Genomic DNA, 19,427 nt, shown 5'->3' on the forward strand with positions numbered 1-19,427 from the left:
ACTAGATGAGTCCTTCGTCACTTTCTGCCTTTTAGCTGGGTCGGTCATAACAAATACTTAGTAGGGGATATCGATACAGACCACGCGCTTACTTTTAACTTAAAAGTACACCCACTGCTTCATGAAAAATATTTGTTACGTTTCAAAGCAAAACCTGCCGTATGGGGAGACACGTATCTCAAAGAGTTGACTCCAACATGTTCCTGGCACTGCGGAGTCTACTGTCGTACCGGTACGTGAGTTCCCCGGAATGAACGCCGCGCTGTATCTTGTGCAAGTATTAGTATGCTGTACAACTCGTACAGTGTCACCTGTGATGATTAGTACAGTATACAATGAGCATAAGTGTAATGGTGGCGCTCGCCGTCAAATTCAGTCTGAAATCGGCTGCAGAACCCAAGAACACCCTATTTCCCCCCAAGGGAGCTAGAGCGCGCAGCATGCAGCTCGCTCACTTTCTACTCCTGCTACTGCTCATCACCGTCGCGAGATCTGACGGCACCGACGGCCAGACCAACGCCCTGTACGCTGAACCCCACCGCTCGCCTATGAAGAATGGCATGAAAGATGGCAACCCCAGCACTGGCGAGGAAGACAAGGAGGAAAGAGGACTATTCTCTTCTGCTTCGGCGAAAATCGAGAGTGTGTTCACCAAAAAATAGAATGCCGCGCTCAGCAACAAGATCAAAAGCTTGCGCAAATGTTGCGACGGCTCTGGAGAACAGTCCCGTCATGAAAAAGCGGGAAGCAACGGTGAAGAACGACCCGAGGTTTTTCACGAAGTTGAATAACAATCCTGAATCGGTCAACTAGAGGCGAAGCTTTGGTCTGGGAGGACAGTGTAGACTTCCTTTGTGTGCCTAAATTTATAAACGTGGGGTAGGCAAGAATAATGTAACGTGAAAGTTGGTGGCAAGTTTTCAAACCCTGGTGTAGCGCCTTGAAAAAAATGGCGAAGTTGCCGCGCAAAAGAAACGAAAGAACTTAAAGGCGCGCTCGGCCGGGGGCTTTGCCCCGGCCGAGCGCTATACAAATTTACACAAGAAGGATTCATGGGGTTTAGTCAATGGCACTCACTGGAGTCCCCGACTGAGCGGCATGCGACGCGGCGTTTTTCCCCGACTGATCCGACTGAGCCCCGACACCGCCCCGACTGAGAAAAAGAGCCGGAGCTCGAGCTATACAAGGCTTCATGTATACTGGATAGCAAAATCGTGTGGGTCACACGAAAATCAACCCGACTCCGTCGTGTCATCCAGTCGGGAAAAGAAACCCGACTGAGACGCACCAGTCGGGCCAGTCGGGTTGCTAGACTGAGTCTGGTTGACTGGTCTGTTGCGTTTTCCTGGTCACGCTGAGTCGCTGCGGAGGTGGCGACGCAAAGGACTGCGGAAGTACCCGCATCTCGCACTACGCGGTCGTTAGTAATTTGTATGGACGAGCAGCACTGCGGTGATCTCTGCAACGTGTCCATCAGGTCAAACTATAGCATTCGTATCATTAACTAGAACTACCTTACACCACGAGCATGTTCAATGGGTTATTTTGTCAAAACGTGATCACGTGCACACTAAGTAACTGCTAGCGGCAACAAATTTCTGTCGGGCTCGATCGGTTTGACCCGACCAAACCTAATCACGCTACGAAGTCTTCGCCGCGACGTGGTGGCGTGGAGCCCGTTGCGAGAGGCGCAGCTTGTGATGCCGTTGTTCATCGCTCCTCGCGCCTGCAGGCCTTGCCCACTCTGCCGCTCCCAGGCTGCGAATCTCCCCCCGTTTGCGCACCTCCGCGATGTCCCTAGCCGACGTGTCGTTGGTGCTGGGTCGTTGCATGTCGTCCTTTGCATCTACAAACGTGCACACATCGCATACAGCTTTCAATCAACATTACCTTGACGCACGAAGCGATTATTCTGCTTCTCGGCGGAGCTGTTCTCTCGACCTGTCCGGTTCTGAAATGGCAAACGAAATGGGTGGTGACCAACGGTATACAGGAGGGGTATACAAGTGGCGGATGATCTCTTACAACGGCACGAAATGATTCAAAAGTTGGGATGTGCCCAGTCGGGGAACGCAGGCACTTCCTTAGTCAATTTACAGACGCAGGATAGAGTGCAATCCGTTAGTTGTTATTTCAATGATTTTGAGTAAATGTTAGCTTATAACGAAAAAATGCAGCTATCCTAGTTATGATTTTCCGAATAAATTTCATAAATTCAAGAGCTGCTCACTACAGTGTGTGGTACACGCTACGGATACGGTCGATATTCTGGGAACAATCAGCCACGAAACGTACAAACTCCTTGATGTTACGGTAGCCATAATCTGTGGACTATGGACTCAGGCGACATTTGCCAATTAAAGTTGGGGGGGGGGGGGGGCCGGCCGCTGAAATAAAATTGGTTAGGCTGTCCAGCCAGCTAAAGCTGTCCTCCCAGTATAAATAGATGGATAACCCCGATGTACAACGAGCTGCGACTGCTCTGGAGAAGGCCAACGTCAAGATCACCAAGAGCGACATGATCCAACTCCGCTCTGCCGTTTCCAAAAACCGCAGCAAATCTGACATGATGATAGAAGCTTTAGAGGTCGTGGGGGGGACTGTTGACGCTGACGGCCTTGGTTGGATTTGCTGGGGGGTTCTTGTATTTGTTTGTTGTGATGGTCCAGACCCAGACTGCGTCAAGGGGGTGATCAACTGGGCGCCTAAGGCAGACCAGCAGATTGAGCCTTATGTCACGAGTTTCTGAGCCGATTCCTACCACAATGCTCCAAGACTCGGTCAAATTCTATAGCTCCGCTTGTACTTCGAATGTGTGAATTAGGACGAGGAGGAGTTACCGATACAGAACGGGCCACATTTCTTGTCACTGTGTGTGGAAACTAAACGGAAGTTAGAACTGCTTGTTGAAAACCATCATGTGTTGATACCGGCACGAATCCCTAATACAATCAAAAGCAAGAAAAACACTCCAAAGCCAGCAAGGACCGCCATCCCCAATATTGCCTCCAAGACCTCTAATCCTTGTATGAAAATGTCAAATTTGCTCGGGCTCTTAGAGGCAGCCGCTCGGAGCTGGTTGACGTCTTTTTTCATGATCTTGACGTTCGACTTGTCCAGCGCAGACGAAACTCGTTGAACCTCGGGGTTCTTCGCCAACTTCTCGACCGATTCGGGATTGTTTTTTAACTTGGTGAAAAACTTTGGCTCGTTCTCCACCCTCGACTTCAGCTGCTTCACCACAGGACTTTCTAGAGCCGCCGCCACATCCGGATCCTTGCGCAAGCTGTTGACCTTGCTACCGAGACCGGTGTTTTTGCCATACGGTGGAGGAAAAAAATCCTCTTTCCTTCGTAAGCATGCGGTGGCTTGTAGCTTGGTGGATGTGAGTCTGCTCTTCGGTTGTCACGTAGCCGTTGGCTGTTACAGCGAGAGTGAAGAGCAGGAGTATAAGGCGAGCTACTCGCATGCCTTGCGCGCCTCGTCGAGTGGGAGACGCACTGATAAACTTGGGGTTGTGCAGGCTAAAGAGCAGATTTCGAACTGGTGATGGCGAGCGCACCGCAGCCACGAACTGACAGGGAGAACAATGAGTCTTTATGAGTTGCTCTAATACTCCTAATGAGTAGCGCATTCCTGGACATTCAAACAGGATAGACCCTACCCACACCCTGCTCGATATGGCATGTGTAGAGAGTTTTGAGTATACTAGTTTAACATCGTTGAGTAATGTCAGTTTTTGGGGACAAAGCCCCAGGACGTCTAGAGGTTTTGGTTGATTGATAAGCACTTTGAAGAGATTTTGGCCGCCGTCAATGGAACAACGCTCAGCGGTCGAAGCTGTTTCAAAAAAGAGAGTACGAAGGAACCGATAACAGAAGATGGTCTGTGAAAGTTGATGCCGCCCACTACTGTAACCTACCTGAGGGTGTAAATCGAAGGAGATGAAAAGTTTCGGAGAGGCGGGTGTCGATGTGGTGTCGTGGACAATTTGTGTCGTCGTGCACTTCTCACTGCAGCGATGATTTCACTCGATGCGATGAAGGTGCACGAGGGACATCAATCTAGGCAACAGCATCACGACTTTAGGCCGTTATAAACTCCCCACCCCATCAAATAGAAGATTATTCCCGTAAATAGAACCAAGGGCGCCACTTTTAGTATAACCCGCAAGACCAAAAGTCCGTCATCTAGCATGCTTGCTTTGCTGGGATTCTCCGCGACAATCGTGCGAAGCTGGTTAATGTCGTTCTTGGAGATCTTGATGTTCGACTTCTCCATAGTTGCCGCTGCTCGTTGTAACTCGGGGTTCTTTACCAATTTCTCGACCGATTCTGGATTGTTTTTCAACTTGGAGAAGAATTTCGGATCGTTTTCCACCGCCGCCGTCAGCTTTTTCATCACACGACTATTTCCAAGAGCCAATGCTCCATCAGAGTCCTTGCGTACGCAGTCGAGCTTGTTGCCGAGGTCTACGATCTTGTTTCTGCCGAAAACGCCCTTGATCTTCGATACAACGGAGGAGAGAACTCCCCTTTCTTCGATGGCAGAATATCGGGAGTTGCTGGACTTGTAGCCATTTCCATTAGCAACGCTGGGCTCCTCCTTCGTCAGTAAGTGGCGGGTCTCAGTCTGCAGTGTGTTGCTCCGGTCATCACGAGCGGCCACGATACTGCAAGATGTTGCGATGAAGGTGAACGGTAGCAGGAGTATGAGGTGAAATCGCTGCATGTTTCACGTCTTCGTCGAGGATAAACCGGCGGCTGTCTTGGCGATACGTGGACTGAAGGGGCGATTCCAAACTGACTTTGGCGAATTATTGAACCGCAGGCGTGACTATTAGTCATGCAGCTATACTAATACGATATTAGTAAACCCATCGACTGAGGGTATGTATCGCATTTGGTTCATACTGTATGTTACTTAGTATAACCAACAACAAAAAATAAACAAAACCACTCCCGTATGCGTCGTATTCACTGGTAGCAAGACCATGAAAAGGCCTATGTAAGGATCCTGGTGCGAAACAAAGTTTTGTTCGGCGGCTTCCCTAGGCTTAGAACTCGTCCGGGATGCACTTGCTAGTGGCCGTTTCCGCGTACCAGGTGCCACCGTACGCGGAATACGCTGCAAAGCCGGCGCATCCGGGGTCACCTCGTTAATTGCTCCGGTATCATTCGAAATTCACGTAGTACAGGCCGTAGCGCTGCTTGTAGTTGCCCCACTCGTAGTTGTCGACGAACGACCACGCGTGGTACCCGATGATCGGGATGAAGTCCTCCGTGATGGCCTTGTACACTTGCTTCAGGTGCGTCTGGAAGTACCAGAGCTGGTCCTGATTGTCGATGGTCTCGTTGCCGCACCAGCCGTTCTCGGTCAGCAAGATGTCCGCGTTGCGGTCGTACGCGTGGGCGAGCTGGAGTATGTCGCGATAGCCCTGCGGGTACCCGTTGAACCCCGAGCCGTACGAGCCTTTCACTATCGCCACCTCCGCGTCCGTGAAGTTGGGCAGTGCAGCTCCCGCACGCTCGCGCATGATCGCAGGGTAGTCGCCAGTCGTCAGTGGGCTGCCCACCACCCGTAGTCAAACGCGAACTTGCGCTCAGCCGCGGCGATGTCCACCGGGTCCGAGGCATTCAAAGGGTACGCGTTGTCGTAGCTGACGGCAATGCTGATGCGGACATCAGAGCGCACCATCTCAGCCTCTTTCAGCTGGCGGAAGCGCTGCACTGCCACGCCGTGCGCGATGAGGACGTGGTGCGCAGTACATGTAGTGTAGGCTTCCCCGGTGAACTGCGGGGGCCCCAGGCCCATACCGTAGGCGCTGCTGACGAATGACAGCGGCTCGTTGAACGTGGCCCAGAACTTGGCCTTGTTACCGAACTCTTGGAACATCAACTCGGCGAACTGAGCGAAGTACTCGATGCTGCAGATACAGGTACTTAGTCTTACAGCTAAGGACTCGAAGACGTTTGAGGACGATCTTCTAGCAGAAGTATCTATTCCTCACACGTCACATTGTGCGCTCTTTTTCGAGAAAGTTCGGTCTCTGCTGAGCGATGATGGATAAAATCGACGGAATGATGGTAAAAAAGGCAACTTGTTCCAGCGTGTCGGTGGTCTCGGTTGAGAGCCACACAATCCAATTGACCAGCTCCAGCGCAAGTCAAACGCCACAAGACCCACTGCACACGACAACAATGGCCCGCTCTCGCCGTTCCGCGGCCCCCGCCCGCAAGCCCGCGGCTCCCGCCAAGGCTGCGCCCGCCCCGGCCCCTGCTGCTCCGGCGCCGGCCCCCGTGCAGGCGAGCGCCCCCGCCCCGAGCGTCGGCGGCGGCCTGCTGTCCACCGTGGCTGAGGGTTTCGCCTTCGGCACGGGCAGCGCCATCGCCCGCCACGGCGTGAACGCCGTCATCGACTCGTTCAGCGGATCCAAGGACGAGCCCGCCGCCGCTCAGCCGGTGGCTGCGGCCCCTGCTGCCCCCGTGGCCCAGTCCTCGGCTGCGGTCTGCGCCAGCGACAACAAGGCCTTCCTGGAGTGCATCAACCGCAACGCCAACGACGTGGCCGCCTGCCAGTTCTACCTCGACGCGCTCAACCAGTGCAAGCAGCAGAGCATCAACCTGTAAACAGAACAACCGATAGACGAGAAGTAGGAGGGTCGACGAAGTCGCGCTGACACGACGACCTCAGTGACGTGGTAGGTCGTGACACCGTCAATCCCTCCGCAATAATCCAGAATGAAATTATCTTGATAAAGCACGTATCAGCACAGGCGAACTCGCAGGTACAGTCAAGTGGTAGTGTATTGGTAGTCATCCAGACAGATCTTGCGCCAGCTCTAGGAACCACTTCGTCGATGAAGTAGTCAAGCTGTCTAACGATCAGAAGAGCTTAAGTCTGTCGGCGCCGACGAGCGAGAGAGTCCATAATAAATCACTCAGCTGCCTCACGTGCGAACACAGCTCTGTCTGCGTTAGCCGCCCCGTCATCCGCCGGCGTCGACTAACTACAGTAGCAGAAATTGCTCTCAGCTGCACCCAACCACTGCGAGACACTTGAGACCTCTTGCTTGGGACGAACTCGACGGGCTCTGCCTACACCTTCTTGACGATCTGCACAATGTCTTCGTCCTGGAGCACGTGCTCCTTGCCGACCTTCTGCGGCTGGTGCTTGCAGGACGCGCCCCAGACCCAGGCGTACTTGAATTCCTTGAGCAGCGACTTGTGGATGCGCTGGCAGAAGTTCTCGACCGTGGGGGACTCCTCGTGCAAAATGACGGGCGCGCTGTAGTCCGGCAGTTTGCCGCGCGGCTTGGTGTAGATGCGGATCATGTGGCAGTAGTCCCAGATCGTCTCGAGCAGCTCGTCCAGGTTCCACCCGTGGTGGGCCGAGATGACGACGTTGTGCGGGATCTGGTCGATGATGGTCAGCTCCTCGATCGTGAGCTGGTCAATCTTGTTGAGCACGTAGAGGCACGGGATGTACACGCGGTTGCCCTCGATCTGGTCGATGAACTCGTCCACGGTCACGTCCGCTCGCAGCGTCACGTCGGCGTTGTGAATCTTGTACTCGTGCAGGATCTGGTAGACCGTGTCGGCGTCTAGCTCGCTCTGCGGGCACGTGGTCTGGAAGTTGATGCCGCCGCGCTCCTTGCGGCGGAAGACCATGTTGGCCGGCTTCTTGTTGAGGCGGATGCCGAAGCCCTCGAGCTCGAACTCGATGAGCTTCTTGTGCGTGGCGGGCTTCATGGCGTCCAGCACGATGAGGATGACGTTGCACGTGCGCGCCGTACCGATGACCTGGCGACCGCGGCCCTTGCCGTCCTTGGCGCCCTCGATAATTCCGGGCAGGTCGAGGATCTGGATGCGCGCGCCGCGGTAGTTGAGCGTGCCGGGGATGGCCGTGAGCGTCGTGAACTCGTAGGACGCCGACTCGGAGAAGGTGCCCGTGAGCTTGGTGAGCAGCGTGGACTTGCCCACGGAGGGGAAGCCCACGAGCCCCACGCGCGTGTCGCCCACCTTGTTGACGTCGAAGCCCTCGCCCGTGCCGCCGCCCGACTTGGAGCCGCCGTCCGTCACCTCGCGCCGCAGCTTGGCGATCTTGGCCTTGAGCAGACACAGGTGCTTCATCGTGGCCTTGTTCTTCTGCGTGCGCGCGTACTCGGCCTCCAGCTCGGCGATCTTGGCCATGGCGGACGACATGGTGGCCTCGTGCTGCGTGCTGCGTACCCTCGGGCTACAGCTTGTGTGTGGTAAGCAATGCGAGCCATGAACGGGTGGCAGCTACGGAACCCAAAACAACAGCGCAGCTGCCCAAAACAATCTAATTTCGGCGTGGAATAGCTTTGCTAAAGGGTTTATGCATTATGGTGGGATTGAGGCCCCAAACGAACTGATTAGCGCCAGCCGCAGTATCGCAAGTAACGATGGGGTGCTGCTCGTCCAAGGCGCAGCTCTCGACGGTGTCGGAGCCGGCGAGGGCGCGCCCGCCGCAGCAACAGCAGCAGCGACAGCAGCCGAGAGGAGGACAGGCGCTTGGAGGAGGAAGCTTGCAGACCAACGGGCCGGAGCCGTCCGCCGCGGAGAAGAGAGCCCGCGCAGCTGAAGCGGCCGAGGCGCGCAAGGGCGACTGGCGCCAGGGAGGCCACGCCGACCCGGACAAGGCGCGCAGCATGGCGCAGCGACGCAAGAAGGACGAGCTGCTGGCCAGGATCTACAACAAATACACGGCGCTGGGGCGGGAGCCGCCCATCGGGCTGCCGTCCTGCGACGTGGACCAACTGCGCCGCCACCTCGAAACGCTGCGCTGAAGTTGATACGAGACCGCTCGCGACGGAGCATTTGCAAGAGAATTTTGTTGAATATATGACGGAGACTGCGACGCAGCCCGTGCCTACCTTACTTTGCTGGGACTCGTGTGTGGATTGACATTCGACTTGTCGACGTTGACCATGTTGAGCTCGTCGGCACTCCAGACAACGACTTACAAAGCCGGCAGACACAAAAAGCCGGCAGACGAAGTCAAGCAAAGCTTAACATGAGCAAACCAGCCAATCAGATTCAATCAAATGACTTCATCTTTGTATACCATCTGGTTTTGTGTACTTTATATGCTTTCTTGTGTACTTTATGCAACACACCGTGTGTTTTATGACAGTTTTACAGATTTGACGGGAGGGAATTTATCGTTGTTTTTATATAGGAGGATGGCATTAAGCATGCCGGCTTTGCAAGTCGTTGTCTGTAACCTGACCGGCTCTTTTGGGTTCACGCGACTCCGGACCTGTAGCCATGTTAGCAATTTGGCTACACTGCAACTTGCCAGTAGCTGCACTGCGTTCTGCGTTCTGGTGGTGTTGGTGGTGACATTATCCAGTCGTTATAGTACCCTACGCGCCACCAAAATGGCGCTGGCGAGGAGCAGGAGCAGGAGCAGGAGCTCGAGGGGCAGCGACCAATTGGAGTAAGTAGCCCCAGCGGCGCTGTCTGTAGCAAGAGCGAAATGTTCCTGACGTAAGGCTGTTGATACCCGATACTCTCGTGCTGCTCCCCTCATCGTCTTCTCTCTCAAAGTTGTGTTGTTTGATTTGTTTGTGTTCATCTTGTCCCCGGCTCTCGCGCGTCCACTTGCGGTCGTCGCTCGCTGCTCGGTGCTTCATTTCCATTTTGTCTGTCTGTCCTCTGTTGTCGGTAGCCTGGCGAGCGCGAGACACCCTATAGTTTCGCTCGCTACTCGAGGAAATAATTAAACAAATCGCTGAGGGATACGAGACCCACGCAGCGCGAATACTCGTCCACACACACGAAGCGGTGTGCCTTGCACGCAGCGAACCGCTCGAAAATCATGTGCAGTGTGTCTGTCTTGTAGCACAGATGTAGGCCCTCTCCGACGTTGCCCTGAGATCACACAGTCCACGGTGAGAATAATATTCCAGAGGAGTCGCTCGAAGCGACCAGTTGTTGTCATCGTTGGCTCACCTCAGCAGCTTGGATCCTGAGAATTTCTCCCACAGGCATGTCTAACTGGGTAAGTGACCGGTCCTTCACCAATTCGGTGACGTTCGATACACAATAAATATTCACAACAACGCCTGGATCCACACAAAACAAAATCGTAAGGTCAGTTGTGCAGGGTTTGAAGCCATCACGACGCGCTCAGACTTACCACTCGGGTCGACTATCGGCACAGCCGAGACCCTCCGCTCAATTAGGGTGTGCAGCACGCGAATGAGCGGCATATCCTCTGGAACTGTCACAAAGCCGCTGTAGACGCCAATACCCAGGTCGAAAATCGGTTGATCAAACAGCCGGCGCTGCTCGCGGAAAGTAGCCACCAGGTATTCCAAAATCCCGCTGTGCGTGATGACAGACAAGACCGAGTTCTGGGTCGGGTCTACTACGGGAAGTCTATGAAGCCTATTGTCGCGCAGCATCTTGCACACTTCGTACAGGTTGTGCTCTGGTGTGACGGACACCATCTCCTCCCGTGTTGGTGCCATCGACAGGGATCGAGGAATTGCTGCAAACAGAAAGATACGTCATTAGCCACCCCCACGGAAAATAATACCCCTAAGCTATACGTCGCATTGTAGGAGCTTACCTCTCCAAGAAGCGATGCTGTGCTCTGCTAGCTCGTTCATGGGCGACCCGCGGATGTAGAAGTGGCGCAGGATATTGACAAAATCGGTTGCCGTGAACATGCCCACGAACTTGCCCTGCTCAGCGTCCCAGATCGGCACCGACTTGATATCTAAAAATCACAGCAGCAACAGTCGTCAGTCTCTCCATCCACTGCCGGCATTGCAGCGGCATTGCCCCCCTTACCGTGCTCTACCAGCGCGAAAAATGCGAGGTTGATGGGGATCTTGACGTCGAAGACCACGACCTTGCCGCTGTTCTTGATGACGTCGTAGCACTGCGTCTCTCGCAGGAAGGCGGCGATGACGCGCTTGCCTTCCTTGACGATGTCCATCACCGAGGCCTGCGAGAGATTGAGCGCCGAGGCCGAATTGGAGCGGTCCGAGTCGCTCATGGTCTGGTCCTCGTCGCCCTCGAACTGCGGCGGCACAACCACGTGCGTGCGGGGCATCAAGCCGTTCGCGTCGCCCATGGAGTGCATGGTAGTGGGGGTGACGGGCTCGTTGAAGCCCGAGGTGGCGCTGTGCGGGGCCGGCGGCGGCGCGTCGTCCCGCGAGGAGGCGTAGTATCCGTCATTGGACATCCCTCCGTCGCCTCGCTTTCTCTTGCGGTCCGCGAGCGTGGTGGCGACTGCTCCGTGCAGTCACGGACAGGGCAGGACGCTGCAGGGCCTTGCAGGACGGCGCAGGACCTGGGGACAAAGCGGGGAAACGTCCGTCCTGGGCGCTGCAGAGCGAGTTCCAGGACGCAACTGGCACGGGCGGAAGCGCCGGACGGAGGCGGAGGCGGAGGCAGGGGCTGGGCACGAGGGAGGGGCCGGCGCGGAGCGGCGACGGGCGGGCGGCGAGCGATCGGGCGCGGGTCTACGACGGAAGACGGCGAGGGGGCCTTTGCCCTGCTTTGGCTCGAGGGTGACTGGGGTTTTCTTGGGCTGCATACAGAGGCCAAGAGAGTAGGGTTTTGGCCAATGGCGGGATTTGAATCGCTAAATCAGCCAATGAGCAGTTGGGGATGTGACGAGCCGACGTAGACGAGAAGGTGTGGCACACATAAGATCGTATGCTGATGGAGTTGAAGGCAATGAGTGCAAGGCTTGCTAGTGGCTCGCGAAGTTGTCATGGCCACAGAGTACACTGGCATGTGAGTATTGCTGAGCGATTATGTCTGCGCGGTGTTTGGATGTTCGGTGCAGCTCTCGACGGATAGGCCAACTTCAACTTCTTAGCTGGCAGGGCACCGGAACGCATGGTATTGCATGTAGTTATGAACAAGGTGTTGCATGTAAGGCGTTTGTATTTAGATAGCAGGCAGAGCGAGCGAGGCGGTGCCTTCGCGAAGAATAGCGCACGCAGCCCCCGCTCAGAGCAGCCTTTGCCCGTCGTATCGCCTGGTCCGACTGCGCGAGGGTCACATTAGCCTTGCTGAACATTCCGATCGTTGTGACGACGCGCATTGTGGCCTCTACGCGGGTGTTGAAGGCCCTCTCGTCCCGTTTGATCTTCTTGGCCAGGTTGACGAGGATCGCTCTGGCCTCGATCGACAAGGGGTGGCCACCGCATTGCGCTAGGAATCTCGACTTGGTCCGTACATTCTTCATTAGCCGCCTCATTAGTTGGCGCTGCCGACGCTGGGCAGCGAGGAACGCGCCCTTCTCCTCTTCAGACGGAGCCACTGACATGCCTAGTCGGTCAATCTGGGCCAACATGTTGGTGATGCCCTTCTCCAGCCGGTCAAGCTTATGGCGTGTGCGTTCGGGAACTCCCTGCATGGCCTGGGTCTCCATTCCCAACGTGTCGGCGATCACCCAGATGAAGTCTCTAGAGCACTGTGCAGCAATGCTGGCTAGCTTGCACCAGGCTCCATATTTGGTTTTGGCAGATCCCTATATAGCTGGCCCCAGTTACCACCACCAAGATCGTCATTTCTTGCATTCTGTACTTCCAGGTGCTGCATGTCAGCCATAAGTTGGCTCATGCTGCCGCCAAGGAATCTGCGTTGAGCTGGTCACAGCTCGATCAGAGCTTCTCATGGACCAGCAAATCTGTAGAGAAAATGCGCATCTATTCCGCCCTTTGCCGATGGCTACACTCGTAAAGTTCCAGAAATGAATTCACAAGTGAGCTACTGAACGTGTAGTCGGTAGTTACCTTAGTTGGCCATGTCGGACACCGACGACGAGCAGCAGCAGCAGGCGTCGCTGCAGGCCTTCGTGCGCTCGAGCGACGGCATCATCGCTAAGACGGCGCTGCAGTACCTGGACTTCGTGCGCTGCCGTCGCCGCGTGGTGGACGCCAGCAAGTGGCTCAAGCTCAAGTCGGAGCGGGGCATTGACCTGTACACGGAGCGCGTCGAGCAGCGCGCGGCTCTGAACGTCTGCAACACGCGTAGGTCGCTGCCCGATGATTGCAGCACCTCGGACTCGTTCGGGACGCTGCGCACCACGCTGGTGAGCGCCTTCGGGGGCGGCACGCTGCCCGGGACACTGGACGAGGTCATGGACGGGCTGTACGCGGAGACGACGGAGCAGATGCAGCTGAACGCCTCCATCCAGTACGGCGACATCCTGGACTGCGGCGTGGTGCGCACGTTCCGCACGCGCTCGGATGCCAAGCCGCACGAGTTCTTCGGCGTCAAGTTCGTGGAGAAGTTCGGCCACATCCCGGGGATCATCGACCAGCTCTGCTGGGTGGAACGCATGGGCACGACCATGATCGCCGGGAGGCGCTTTGGCTTCCAGCTGATCAAGTCTGTGGAGACGGAGGACCGAGCGTCCGACGCGTCGGTGCGCCGAGTCAACATGTCGGTCTGCTACTTGTACTGCCAAACTGCGTCTGACGCGGTGGATGTATTTATTCGGGGGATCGTGGAGCTTCCTCGTAGCACCAAGCCTCGGCGGCGGCAGGACGCGATTGATGCTGCAGGCGACTACATCCTCGCCACGATCCACGGGAGGGAATGCCAGCGCATGAAGACGATCGCGACGCTGATCGAACGATCCAAGACGGAGCGCGAGAGTCTCAAGTACGTCGGGTCTGCCTGCTTCCGTGTGAATGTCGCGACGACACTTGGTCTTAACGGTCTCTGTGTTGTGATGCATTGTAGTGCTTGTCATTGCTCGAAGATCGTCCGTGGACTGGAGAAAGTCGTACGTCCAGCGTGACGACACCATGGAGTAAACCCAGTATAGAGGCTCACAGCTACAATGTCGAATGATGATATCTGCTGCAGGAAATGTGTTCGGGCTGTCGGGAAGCCATGCGTCGACCGAAGCTGGTGGCGCTGGCCGACGCTGACAGCAGGAGGCACGGCTCGCAAGGTATAAGCTCAGTCAGCACTGCTAGCCTCACGCTATCTCGTATCTGACCGCTGTTCACGTCCCCAATTGCTTCTCTCTTGCAGCGCCCAGCGAGTCCCTGCGCGGGGCCAAGCTCCAGTCGCGGTACGGCAGCACCCGCGGCGACGGCGACGTGCCCGACAGCGTGGCCAAGAGCTACCGCGAGTCCGAGTCCTTCCGCATGATGCTGCCGATCCGCGACCCGCGCCCGGCCTCCAACTACCGCGTGAGCCGCAGCAAGCGCGAGAACGTCCTCATCACCATGCTGCGCAAGCACGAGCGCCAGCGGGCGAGCAGCTCCGCGACGACGTCCTCGTCAAGTGCGTAGGCAAGTGACTCATATCATGAAAAAATGAAAAAGTAATGTCTCAAAAAGGGCGGACCGCCAATCACATTCGTTTGTAGGGACCTCCAGCCAATCACAGACACGCGCCATCTCGAACTTTCGAGCATTTTCGCGAATCCACCCAAGTCACCAGCCACTTCAACGCCCCCGATGTCATTACTGAAATCGCCTGCGAAGACGCAAGTCGAGACATCAAGGAGGAAGACTAGCAAAGCTAATACACACAATGGGCAAGGACTACTACGCCGTACTGAACGTGGCCAGGGGCGCGTCGGACGACGAGCTGCGCAAGGCCTACCGCAAGCTGGCGCTCAAGTGGCACCCGGACAAGAACCCGAACGACCGCGACGCGGCGCAGAAGAAGTTCCAGGAGATCGGCGAGGCCTACGAGGTGCTGAGCGACAAAAAGAAGCGCGAGATCTACGACATGTACGGCGAAGAGGGGCTCAAGGGCCAGCCGGTGGGCCCCGAGGGCCCTGAGGGAGGCATGCCCGGCGGCATGGGCGGCATGCCCGGCGGCTTCACGTACACCACGTCCACGGGCGGCTTCCCGGGCGGCGGCTTCAGCTTCCACTCCACGGACCCGTCCAAGATCTTCGAGCAGTTCTTCGGCACGTCCAACCTGCACGAGGCCGAGGGCAGGGACCCTATGGCCTCCATGTTCGGCGACATGGGCTTCGGCGGCATGCACGGCATGCGCAGCGGCGGCTTCGGAGGCCGCGACCCCTTCGGCCAGCAGAGGCAGCCGCGCGCCCAGCAGCTCAAGAGCGAGCTGGAGGTGTCGCTCGAGCAGCTCTACACGGGCTGCACCAAGAAGCTCAAGATCACGCGCAAGGTGCACGACCCAAGCTCCAACCAGATGCGTGAGGAGCAGAAGATCTTGGAAATCAACGTCAAGCCCGGCTGGAAGGACGGCACGAAGGTGACCTTTGAGGGCCAGGGCGACGCTCTTCCCGGACGACCGGCGCAGGACATCGTGTTCGTCATCCGACAGAAGCCGCACAACAAGTTCAAACGCGACGGCGACAACTTGCTGTACCACGCCAAGCTCTCGCTACGAGACGCACTGCTGGGCAGCGGCACACTGACAATCAAGACGCTCGACGGACGTGAGGTGCCCGTCCCGCTCGGAGGTGTGATCGCCCCCGGCACGCGGATGGTGATCGCTGGCGAAGGCATGCCTCTGCAGAAGCGGCCGTCGCAGCGCGGCAACCTGGTGGTGGAGTTCGACGTGCAGTTCCCCACCAAGCTCACTGAGGCGCAGAAGAACATGGTGCGCCAGGTATTGTAAACTACCAAGTTTTGATAGGATTTGGAGCTAGGTAGGATGTCCGTCGCTAGGTGGTGTTCATTTATTCCGCTAAGCTTACTTAATTAATAGAAAATGGTTGAAAATTACACGAACAATATATCTTGCTCCACCTGAATCTGGTGGTGCTGCCCCACCATCACTTGGGACCAGGCTTCAAGAGAAAACTTGGCAAAACTTGTAAGAGAAATCGTGGGGTTTACTTCGCTATGATACATCATGATTAAAAGTTGGTTGCTGCTCTCGATCCTTCGCCTTTTCTCCTCGTGAACGAGCTAGCAGTCGCTCGCTTCCTCGTCTTTTCGCTTCGGTTTCAACTGGGATCTGTTTTTCTTGTCTGGGTTAGTGGTGGATCGGCCGGCTTCCTCGCCTTATCTTCATGTCGTCGGGGCGGCAAACGGACGTAACGCATACGCAGCGAGCGAGCGAGAGCAACTGAAACGAAAAGCAAAGAACCAAAGCGCGTCCGTTGCGTGCGTGCGTGCGTGCCTTCCACCCACCGCCGCCAGGAAAGAGGAGATAAAAAAGAACTTCTTCTTGCACCGCCGTCCAGGTCGCTGTGCGTCAATCCACAACTCCATCACATGGTGCCGCGTCGGATGTGCTGGTAGACGAGGCCTTCGGGCGTGAGCTGCGGCTTGTAGCCCGAGGACGCAGCCCAGGCCTGGATGTTGATGTCGTCCTTAGTGGTCTTGACCACCTCGGCGGCCTTCTTGGCCTGCTGCTCCTTGGCCTTGGCCAGGATCTTGCCCACGCCGTCGGCGAAGGCGTTGGCGTTGTCGCCACACTCGAGCTTGAGCACCTCGATCTTGAGCTGCATCTGGTCCAGCAGCGCGACGTTCTCCTTGGCGAGCTTGCGCTCCATCCGGCGGCGCTCGCTCTGCAGGCCCGAGAGCTGCTTCTGCAGCCGGTTGACGAGGAACTCCTGCTCCTGCTCGAGCTCGTTCTCGAGGTGCACCTTCTCGTGTAGGATCTTGGCCACCTGCGACTCGAGCGCCTTGCGCACGCCGTTGTCCTCGTTCTGCAGCTCCTGCAGCAGCCGCTCCTTCTCGGCGCGCGCGGCCTCGAGCTGCTTCGAGAGGCGGTTGACGATGTACTCCTGCTCGTTCTCGAGCTTGTTCTCGAGGTCCACCTTCTCTTTGCGCAGCTGGTTGAGCTTCTTCTGCAGGCTGTTGGTCAGTAGCTCCTCCTCGCGCTCCACCTCGAGCGCCAGCTTCTCCTTCTCGTTCTTGACGTCGTGCAGCCGCTTGATGAGGCGGTTCGTGATGCGCTCCTCCTCGAACTCGGTCGACTCGCCCAGCGCCACCAGCGACGCGCGCAGCGACTTGACCTCCTGCTCCAGCGCGGCCGTGCGCTGCCGCTCCAGAATCAGCAGCTCGCGCGCGTCCTCTTCCACGGGGTTGTTGGCCATGTTCTTAGGATCTCTCGACACTTGGTGTTTGTATAGATGGGCTTGAGCGCCGCGCAGCTTCTTCGGAAATGATGGCGAGGAAGAGGCGCCAAGTGCGTGCGCTCGCCAGCTGTTTCTCGAACGTGGCACAGAGCCAACTATAGAAAACGGCGCAGCTGTGAAGGATACGGTTTGACAGGTATTGGCGCGCGATTCGCAGACAGCGAGGCTTGTTTCGGGACCACATTTGCATGGCATTTCGAGGTTGCGATCACCCCGCTCTGAATCTTCATCGGCGGTGCAGCTTCAACTGGGAATCTACGTGACTGGGACACGCACAGCTTGACGCGGTGCTTGCTGCTGCCGCTCGAAGCTCACTGCGGTGCTGTGCTGTGTGTGCATGGGGCGTTTGATGCCGGGCAGCAACAACACCGCTTTCCCTCTCTGACGCCCCGCACAGCTGCGCCGGCGACGCACGTGTGTTCTCGGCGCCAGCTGAGTCTGAACCGGTATCACCGAGAAGTTCGTCGTCCACGGGCTATTTTGGCTTTGAATTTTTTGGGCGAGTGATTCCGAATGTACGGGAACGCGCCGGCGACAACTTGGATCAAAGCGTGAAAGCGTAGTGGTTTCGCCCCTTAAAGTGTCCTGTCCTCGAGACGTGCACCAACGTTTCGCTGGGCGAATGTCAAGTTGAAGTTGCCTTGAATGGCTTGACAACCTGTCGACGAATGGTGCTCATCCACGAAGAGGGCGGCTGCGTGGCTAAAAAAGTAAGAGGAAAGAAACGCCGAACGTCTGTGCAGTAGCGCGTGATTGGCTAACGGTTGGGGCTATGCCAATTAATTACAAATTTTGGCACTATTCACGAAAGTAGATGCCGCTCAACTCCCCCTGCTAAAAAGCTGTAGCAGCGCAAAAGGCAACAACAACAACGCTGGCGGCGGGTGAGGAAACACGACATCTGTATGTGGCGCTGAGTGAATACTTTGTTTGGAGTTGAGGGAGCTCATGATGGAGGAATTGATGGAGCTTTTGATTTGGCGGGAAAGATTGATGTGCACTTGTGACATCGGCATGGAGTTCTTCTGCTCACGTTGTGATACCTGGCACACAACTTACGCACCTCTGTTTGCCTGCATCACTATGAGTCGAGATGGTACGAGCGCAACTACCCGTGCGCTGTCAGTAGCATAGACGAGAAAGAAGACGCGAAGTACGAAGAAGCATTCGACGCGAGCGGCCGAGTGCATTGTGGATTACTTCGAAGTTAAAAAGTTAACTGTTCATGGCACGAGTAGAGCTATCGAAAGGCATCGGTATGCACCGGGGCCGACACAATCCGTTGCCGACACCAACGCTATGCCTAGAAATCTACTCGGACCAACTGCTGCTGCTGCTGCGACTGCGTTTGCGATTTTGGCCACGACTGTGATTGCTTCCTTCAGCCACTCGTGCGCGTGCCTTCTTCACAGCTGCCTCCACTCTCGCGTCAATTATCTCCATCAGCTTGTCGACGGAGACATTCACCATTGCATCGTTGGTAGCCCGAGATCGTAAAGTGCGTGATCATTGGCCGGGGTACGATCTCCTCTCTACAAGTCGTCTCAAACGCAGCAGCAACCACCAGTTCGAGAACCCCGGGTGTCGTGATACCAAGGCTCCCCGTTCTCCATGGTGTCTGGGATCTTGAGTGTCTCCTTCAGAACATGCAACCGCTCGTCGTGCTCCTGCAACTGTATCACAGGTCCGGGCGGGATGTCGGCGAACTCCACAGTGCCATGGTGAAACTCGTCGATCCGGAATCCTTCAACATGGCGGTCGGCCGCAGCGACCAACTGCCAGCGAGTTGGAAGACCACCAACACCCTGAACGAGCGCGGACTCTGTGATCCCGTATCTAATTCCTTCCCAGTTCTCATCCGCCTTATCCGAGATGTTGTACCACAACGCTAGCCGAAGCGTGATGCAAACAGCAGGTGGAGGGCAAGCGAGCGGATTGGCGGTGAATTGTGAGACCGGAGGAGAAAGCCACACTGAGGCAGTGTTCGCAGAGCTGCCGCTCAGGCCTACGCGTTAAGTGTATCGGTGTGATTTGGCGTCGATACCACAACAGCCTTCCGCAAGGGTGGCGGGCATTGAAGATCCGAGGGCTTCCTCGAAGTTGCGTCAATGGCGATTTCGGAGAACGTGCACTCGTGGCTAAGCGTCCGTGCTGCTGGCGATCCGATCGTTGGAACCGTGAAGCTTACAAGGTTTGATGTTTTCTTCATTGCAAGCAGCAGTTCTTCTATGACACCAAAAGGGGTTCCTGCATCCTCAACAAACTAACTCATGGTCAACAGGACGGATTGACAGCGGCTCAACGAGACGGATAGACTTCATTTTTTTCTGTAGTTAGCGTATCTC

The 19,427-nt window shown here is 56.2% G+C and overlaps 9 protein-coding genes across 9 annotated transcripts; 5 read left to right on the forward strand and 4 right to left on the reverse strand.

The window, feature by feature from the left end:
- Positions 1–440: 440 nt before the first annotated feature.
- On the forward strand, positions 441–813 carry PHYSODRAFT_328347 (hypothetical protein; the record flags this gene model as incomplete). Its single annotated transcript, XM_009524630.1, has 2 exons — positions 441–644; positions 721–813. 2 exons carry the CDS (start codon positions 441–443, stop codon positions 811–813), a joined length of 297 nt encoding a protein of 98 aa, XP_009522925.1.
- A 3,264-nt stretch (positions 814–4,077) lies between these two features.
- PHYSODRAFT_490207 (hypothetical protein) lies at positions 4,078–4,731 on the reverse strand (the record flags this gene model as incomplete). The annotated part of the gene is made up of 1 exon (XM_009524631.1): positions 4,078–4,731. The coding sequence occupies one exon, from the start codon at positions 4,729–4,731 to the stop codon at positions 4,078–4,080; it is 654 nt and encodes a 217-aa protein (XP_009522926.1).
- A 442-nt stretch (positions 4,732–5,173) lies between these two features.
- Positions 5,174–5,895, reverse strand: PHYSODRAFT_246020 (hypothetical protein; the record flags this gene model as incomplete). Its single annotated transcript, XM_009524632.1, has 3 exons — positions 5,174–5,298; positions 5,406–5,437; positions 5,576–5,895. 3 exons carry the CDS (start codon positions 5,893–5,895, stop codon positions 5,174–5,176), a joined length of 477 nt encoding a protein of 158 aa, XP_009522927.1.
- Positions 5,896–6,151: 256 nt separating this feature from the next.
- On the forward strand, positions 6,152–6,761 carry PHYSODRAFT_285384 (hypothetical protein). Its single transcript, XM_009524633.1, has one exon. The coding sequence runs from the start codon at positions 6,201–6,203 to the stop codon at positions 6,627–6,629; it is 429 nt and encodes a 142-aa protein (XP_009522928.1). The 5' UTR covers positions 6,152–6,200; the 3' UTR covers positions 6,630–6,761.
- A 31-nt stretch (positions 6,762–6,792) lies between these two features.
- On the reverse strand, positions 6,793–8,204 carry PHYSODRAFT_543653 (hypothetical protein; the record flags this gene model as incomplete). Its single annotated transcript, XM_009524634.1, has 1 exon — positions 6,793–8,204. One exon carries the CDS (start codon positions 8,202–8,204, stop codon positions 7,098–7,100), a length of 1,107 nt encoding a protein of 368 aa, XP_009522929.1. The 3' UTR covers positions 6,793–7,097.
- Positions 8,205–8,413: 209 nt separating this feature from the next.
- Positions 8,414–8,985, forward strand: PHYSODRAFT_354274 (hypothetical protein). The gene has a single exon (XM_009524635.1). It carries the CDS (start codon positions 8,429–8,431, stop codon positions 8,810–8,812), a length of 384 nt encoding a protein of 127 aa, XP_009522930.1. The 5' UTR covers positions 8,414–8,428; the 3' UTR covers positions 8,813–8,985.
- Positions 8,986–9,731: 746 nt separating this feature from the next.
- Positions 9,732–11,223, reverse strand: PHYSODRAFT_491614 (hypothetical protein; the record flags this gene model as incomplete). Its single annotated transcript, XM_009524636.1, has 6 exons — positions 9,732–9,899; positions 9,981–10,093; positions 10,168–10,409; positions 10,443–10,521; positions 10,603–10,752; positions 10,827–11,223. 6 exons carry the CDS (start codon positions 11,221–11,223, stop codon positions 9,732–9,734), a joined length of 1,149 nt encoding a protein of 382 aa, XP_009522931.1.
- Positions 11,224–13,347: 2,124 nt separating this feature from the next.
- Positions 13,348–13,800, forward strand: PHYSODRAFT_488152 (hypothetical protein; the record flags this gene model as incomplete). Its single annotated transcript, XM_009524637.1, has 2 exons — positions 13,348–13,670; positions 13,743–13,800. 2 exons carry the CDS (start codon positions 13,348–13,350, stop codon positions 13,798–13,800), a joined length of 381 nt encoding a protein of 126 aa, XP_009522932.1.
- A 1,136-nt stretch (positions 13,801–14,936) lies between these two features.
- On the forward strand, positions 14,937–16,358 carry PHYSODRAFT_285387 (hypothetical protein). Its single transcript, XM_009524638.1, has one exon. It carries the CDS (start codon positions 14,970–14,972, stop codon positions 15,609–15,611), a length of 642 nt encoding a protein of 213 aa, XP_009522933.1. The 5' UTR covers positions 14,937–14,969; the 3' UTR covers positions 15,612–16,358.
- Positions 16,359–19,427: the final 3,069 nt, after the last annotated feature.

Source organism: Phytophthora sojae (genome assembly GCF_000149755.1).
Source record: "Phytophthora sojae unplaced genomic scaffold PHYSOscaffold_3, whole genome shotgun sequence".
Classification (NCBI taxonomy): Eukaryota; Oomycota; class Peronosporomycetes; order Peronosporales; family Peronosporaceae; genus Phytophthora; species Phytophthora sojae.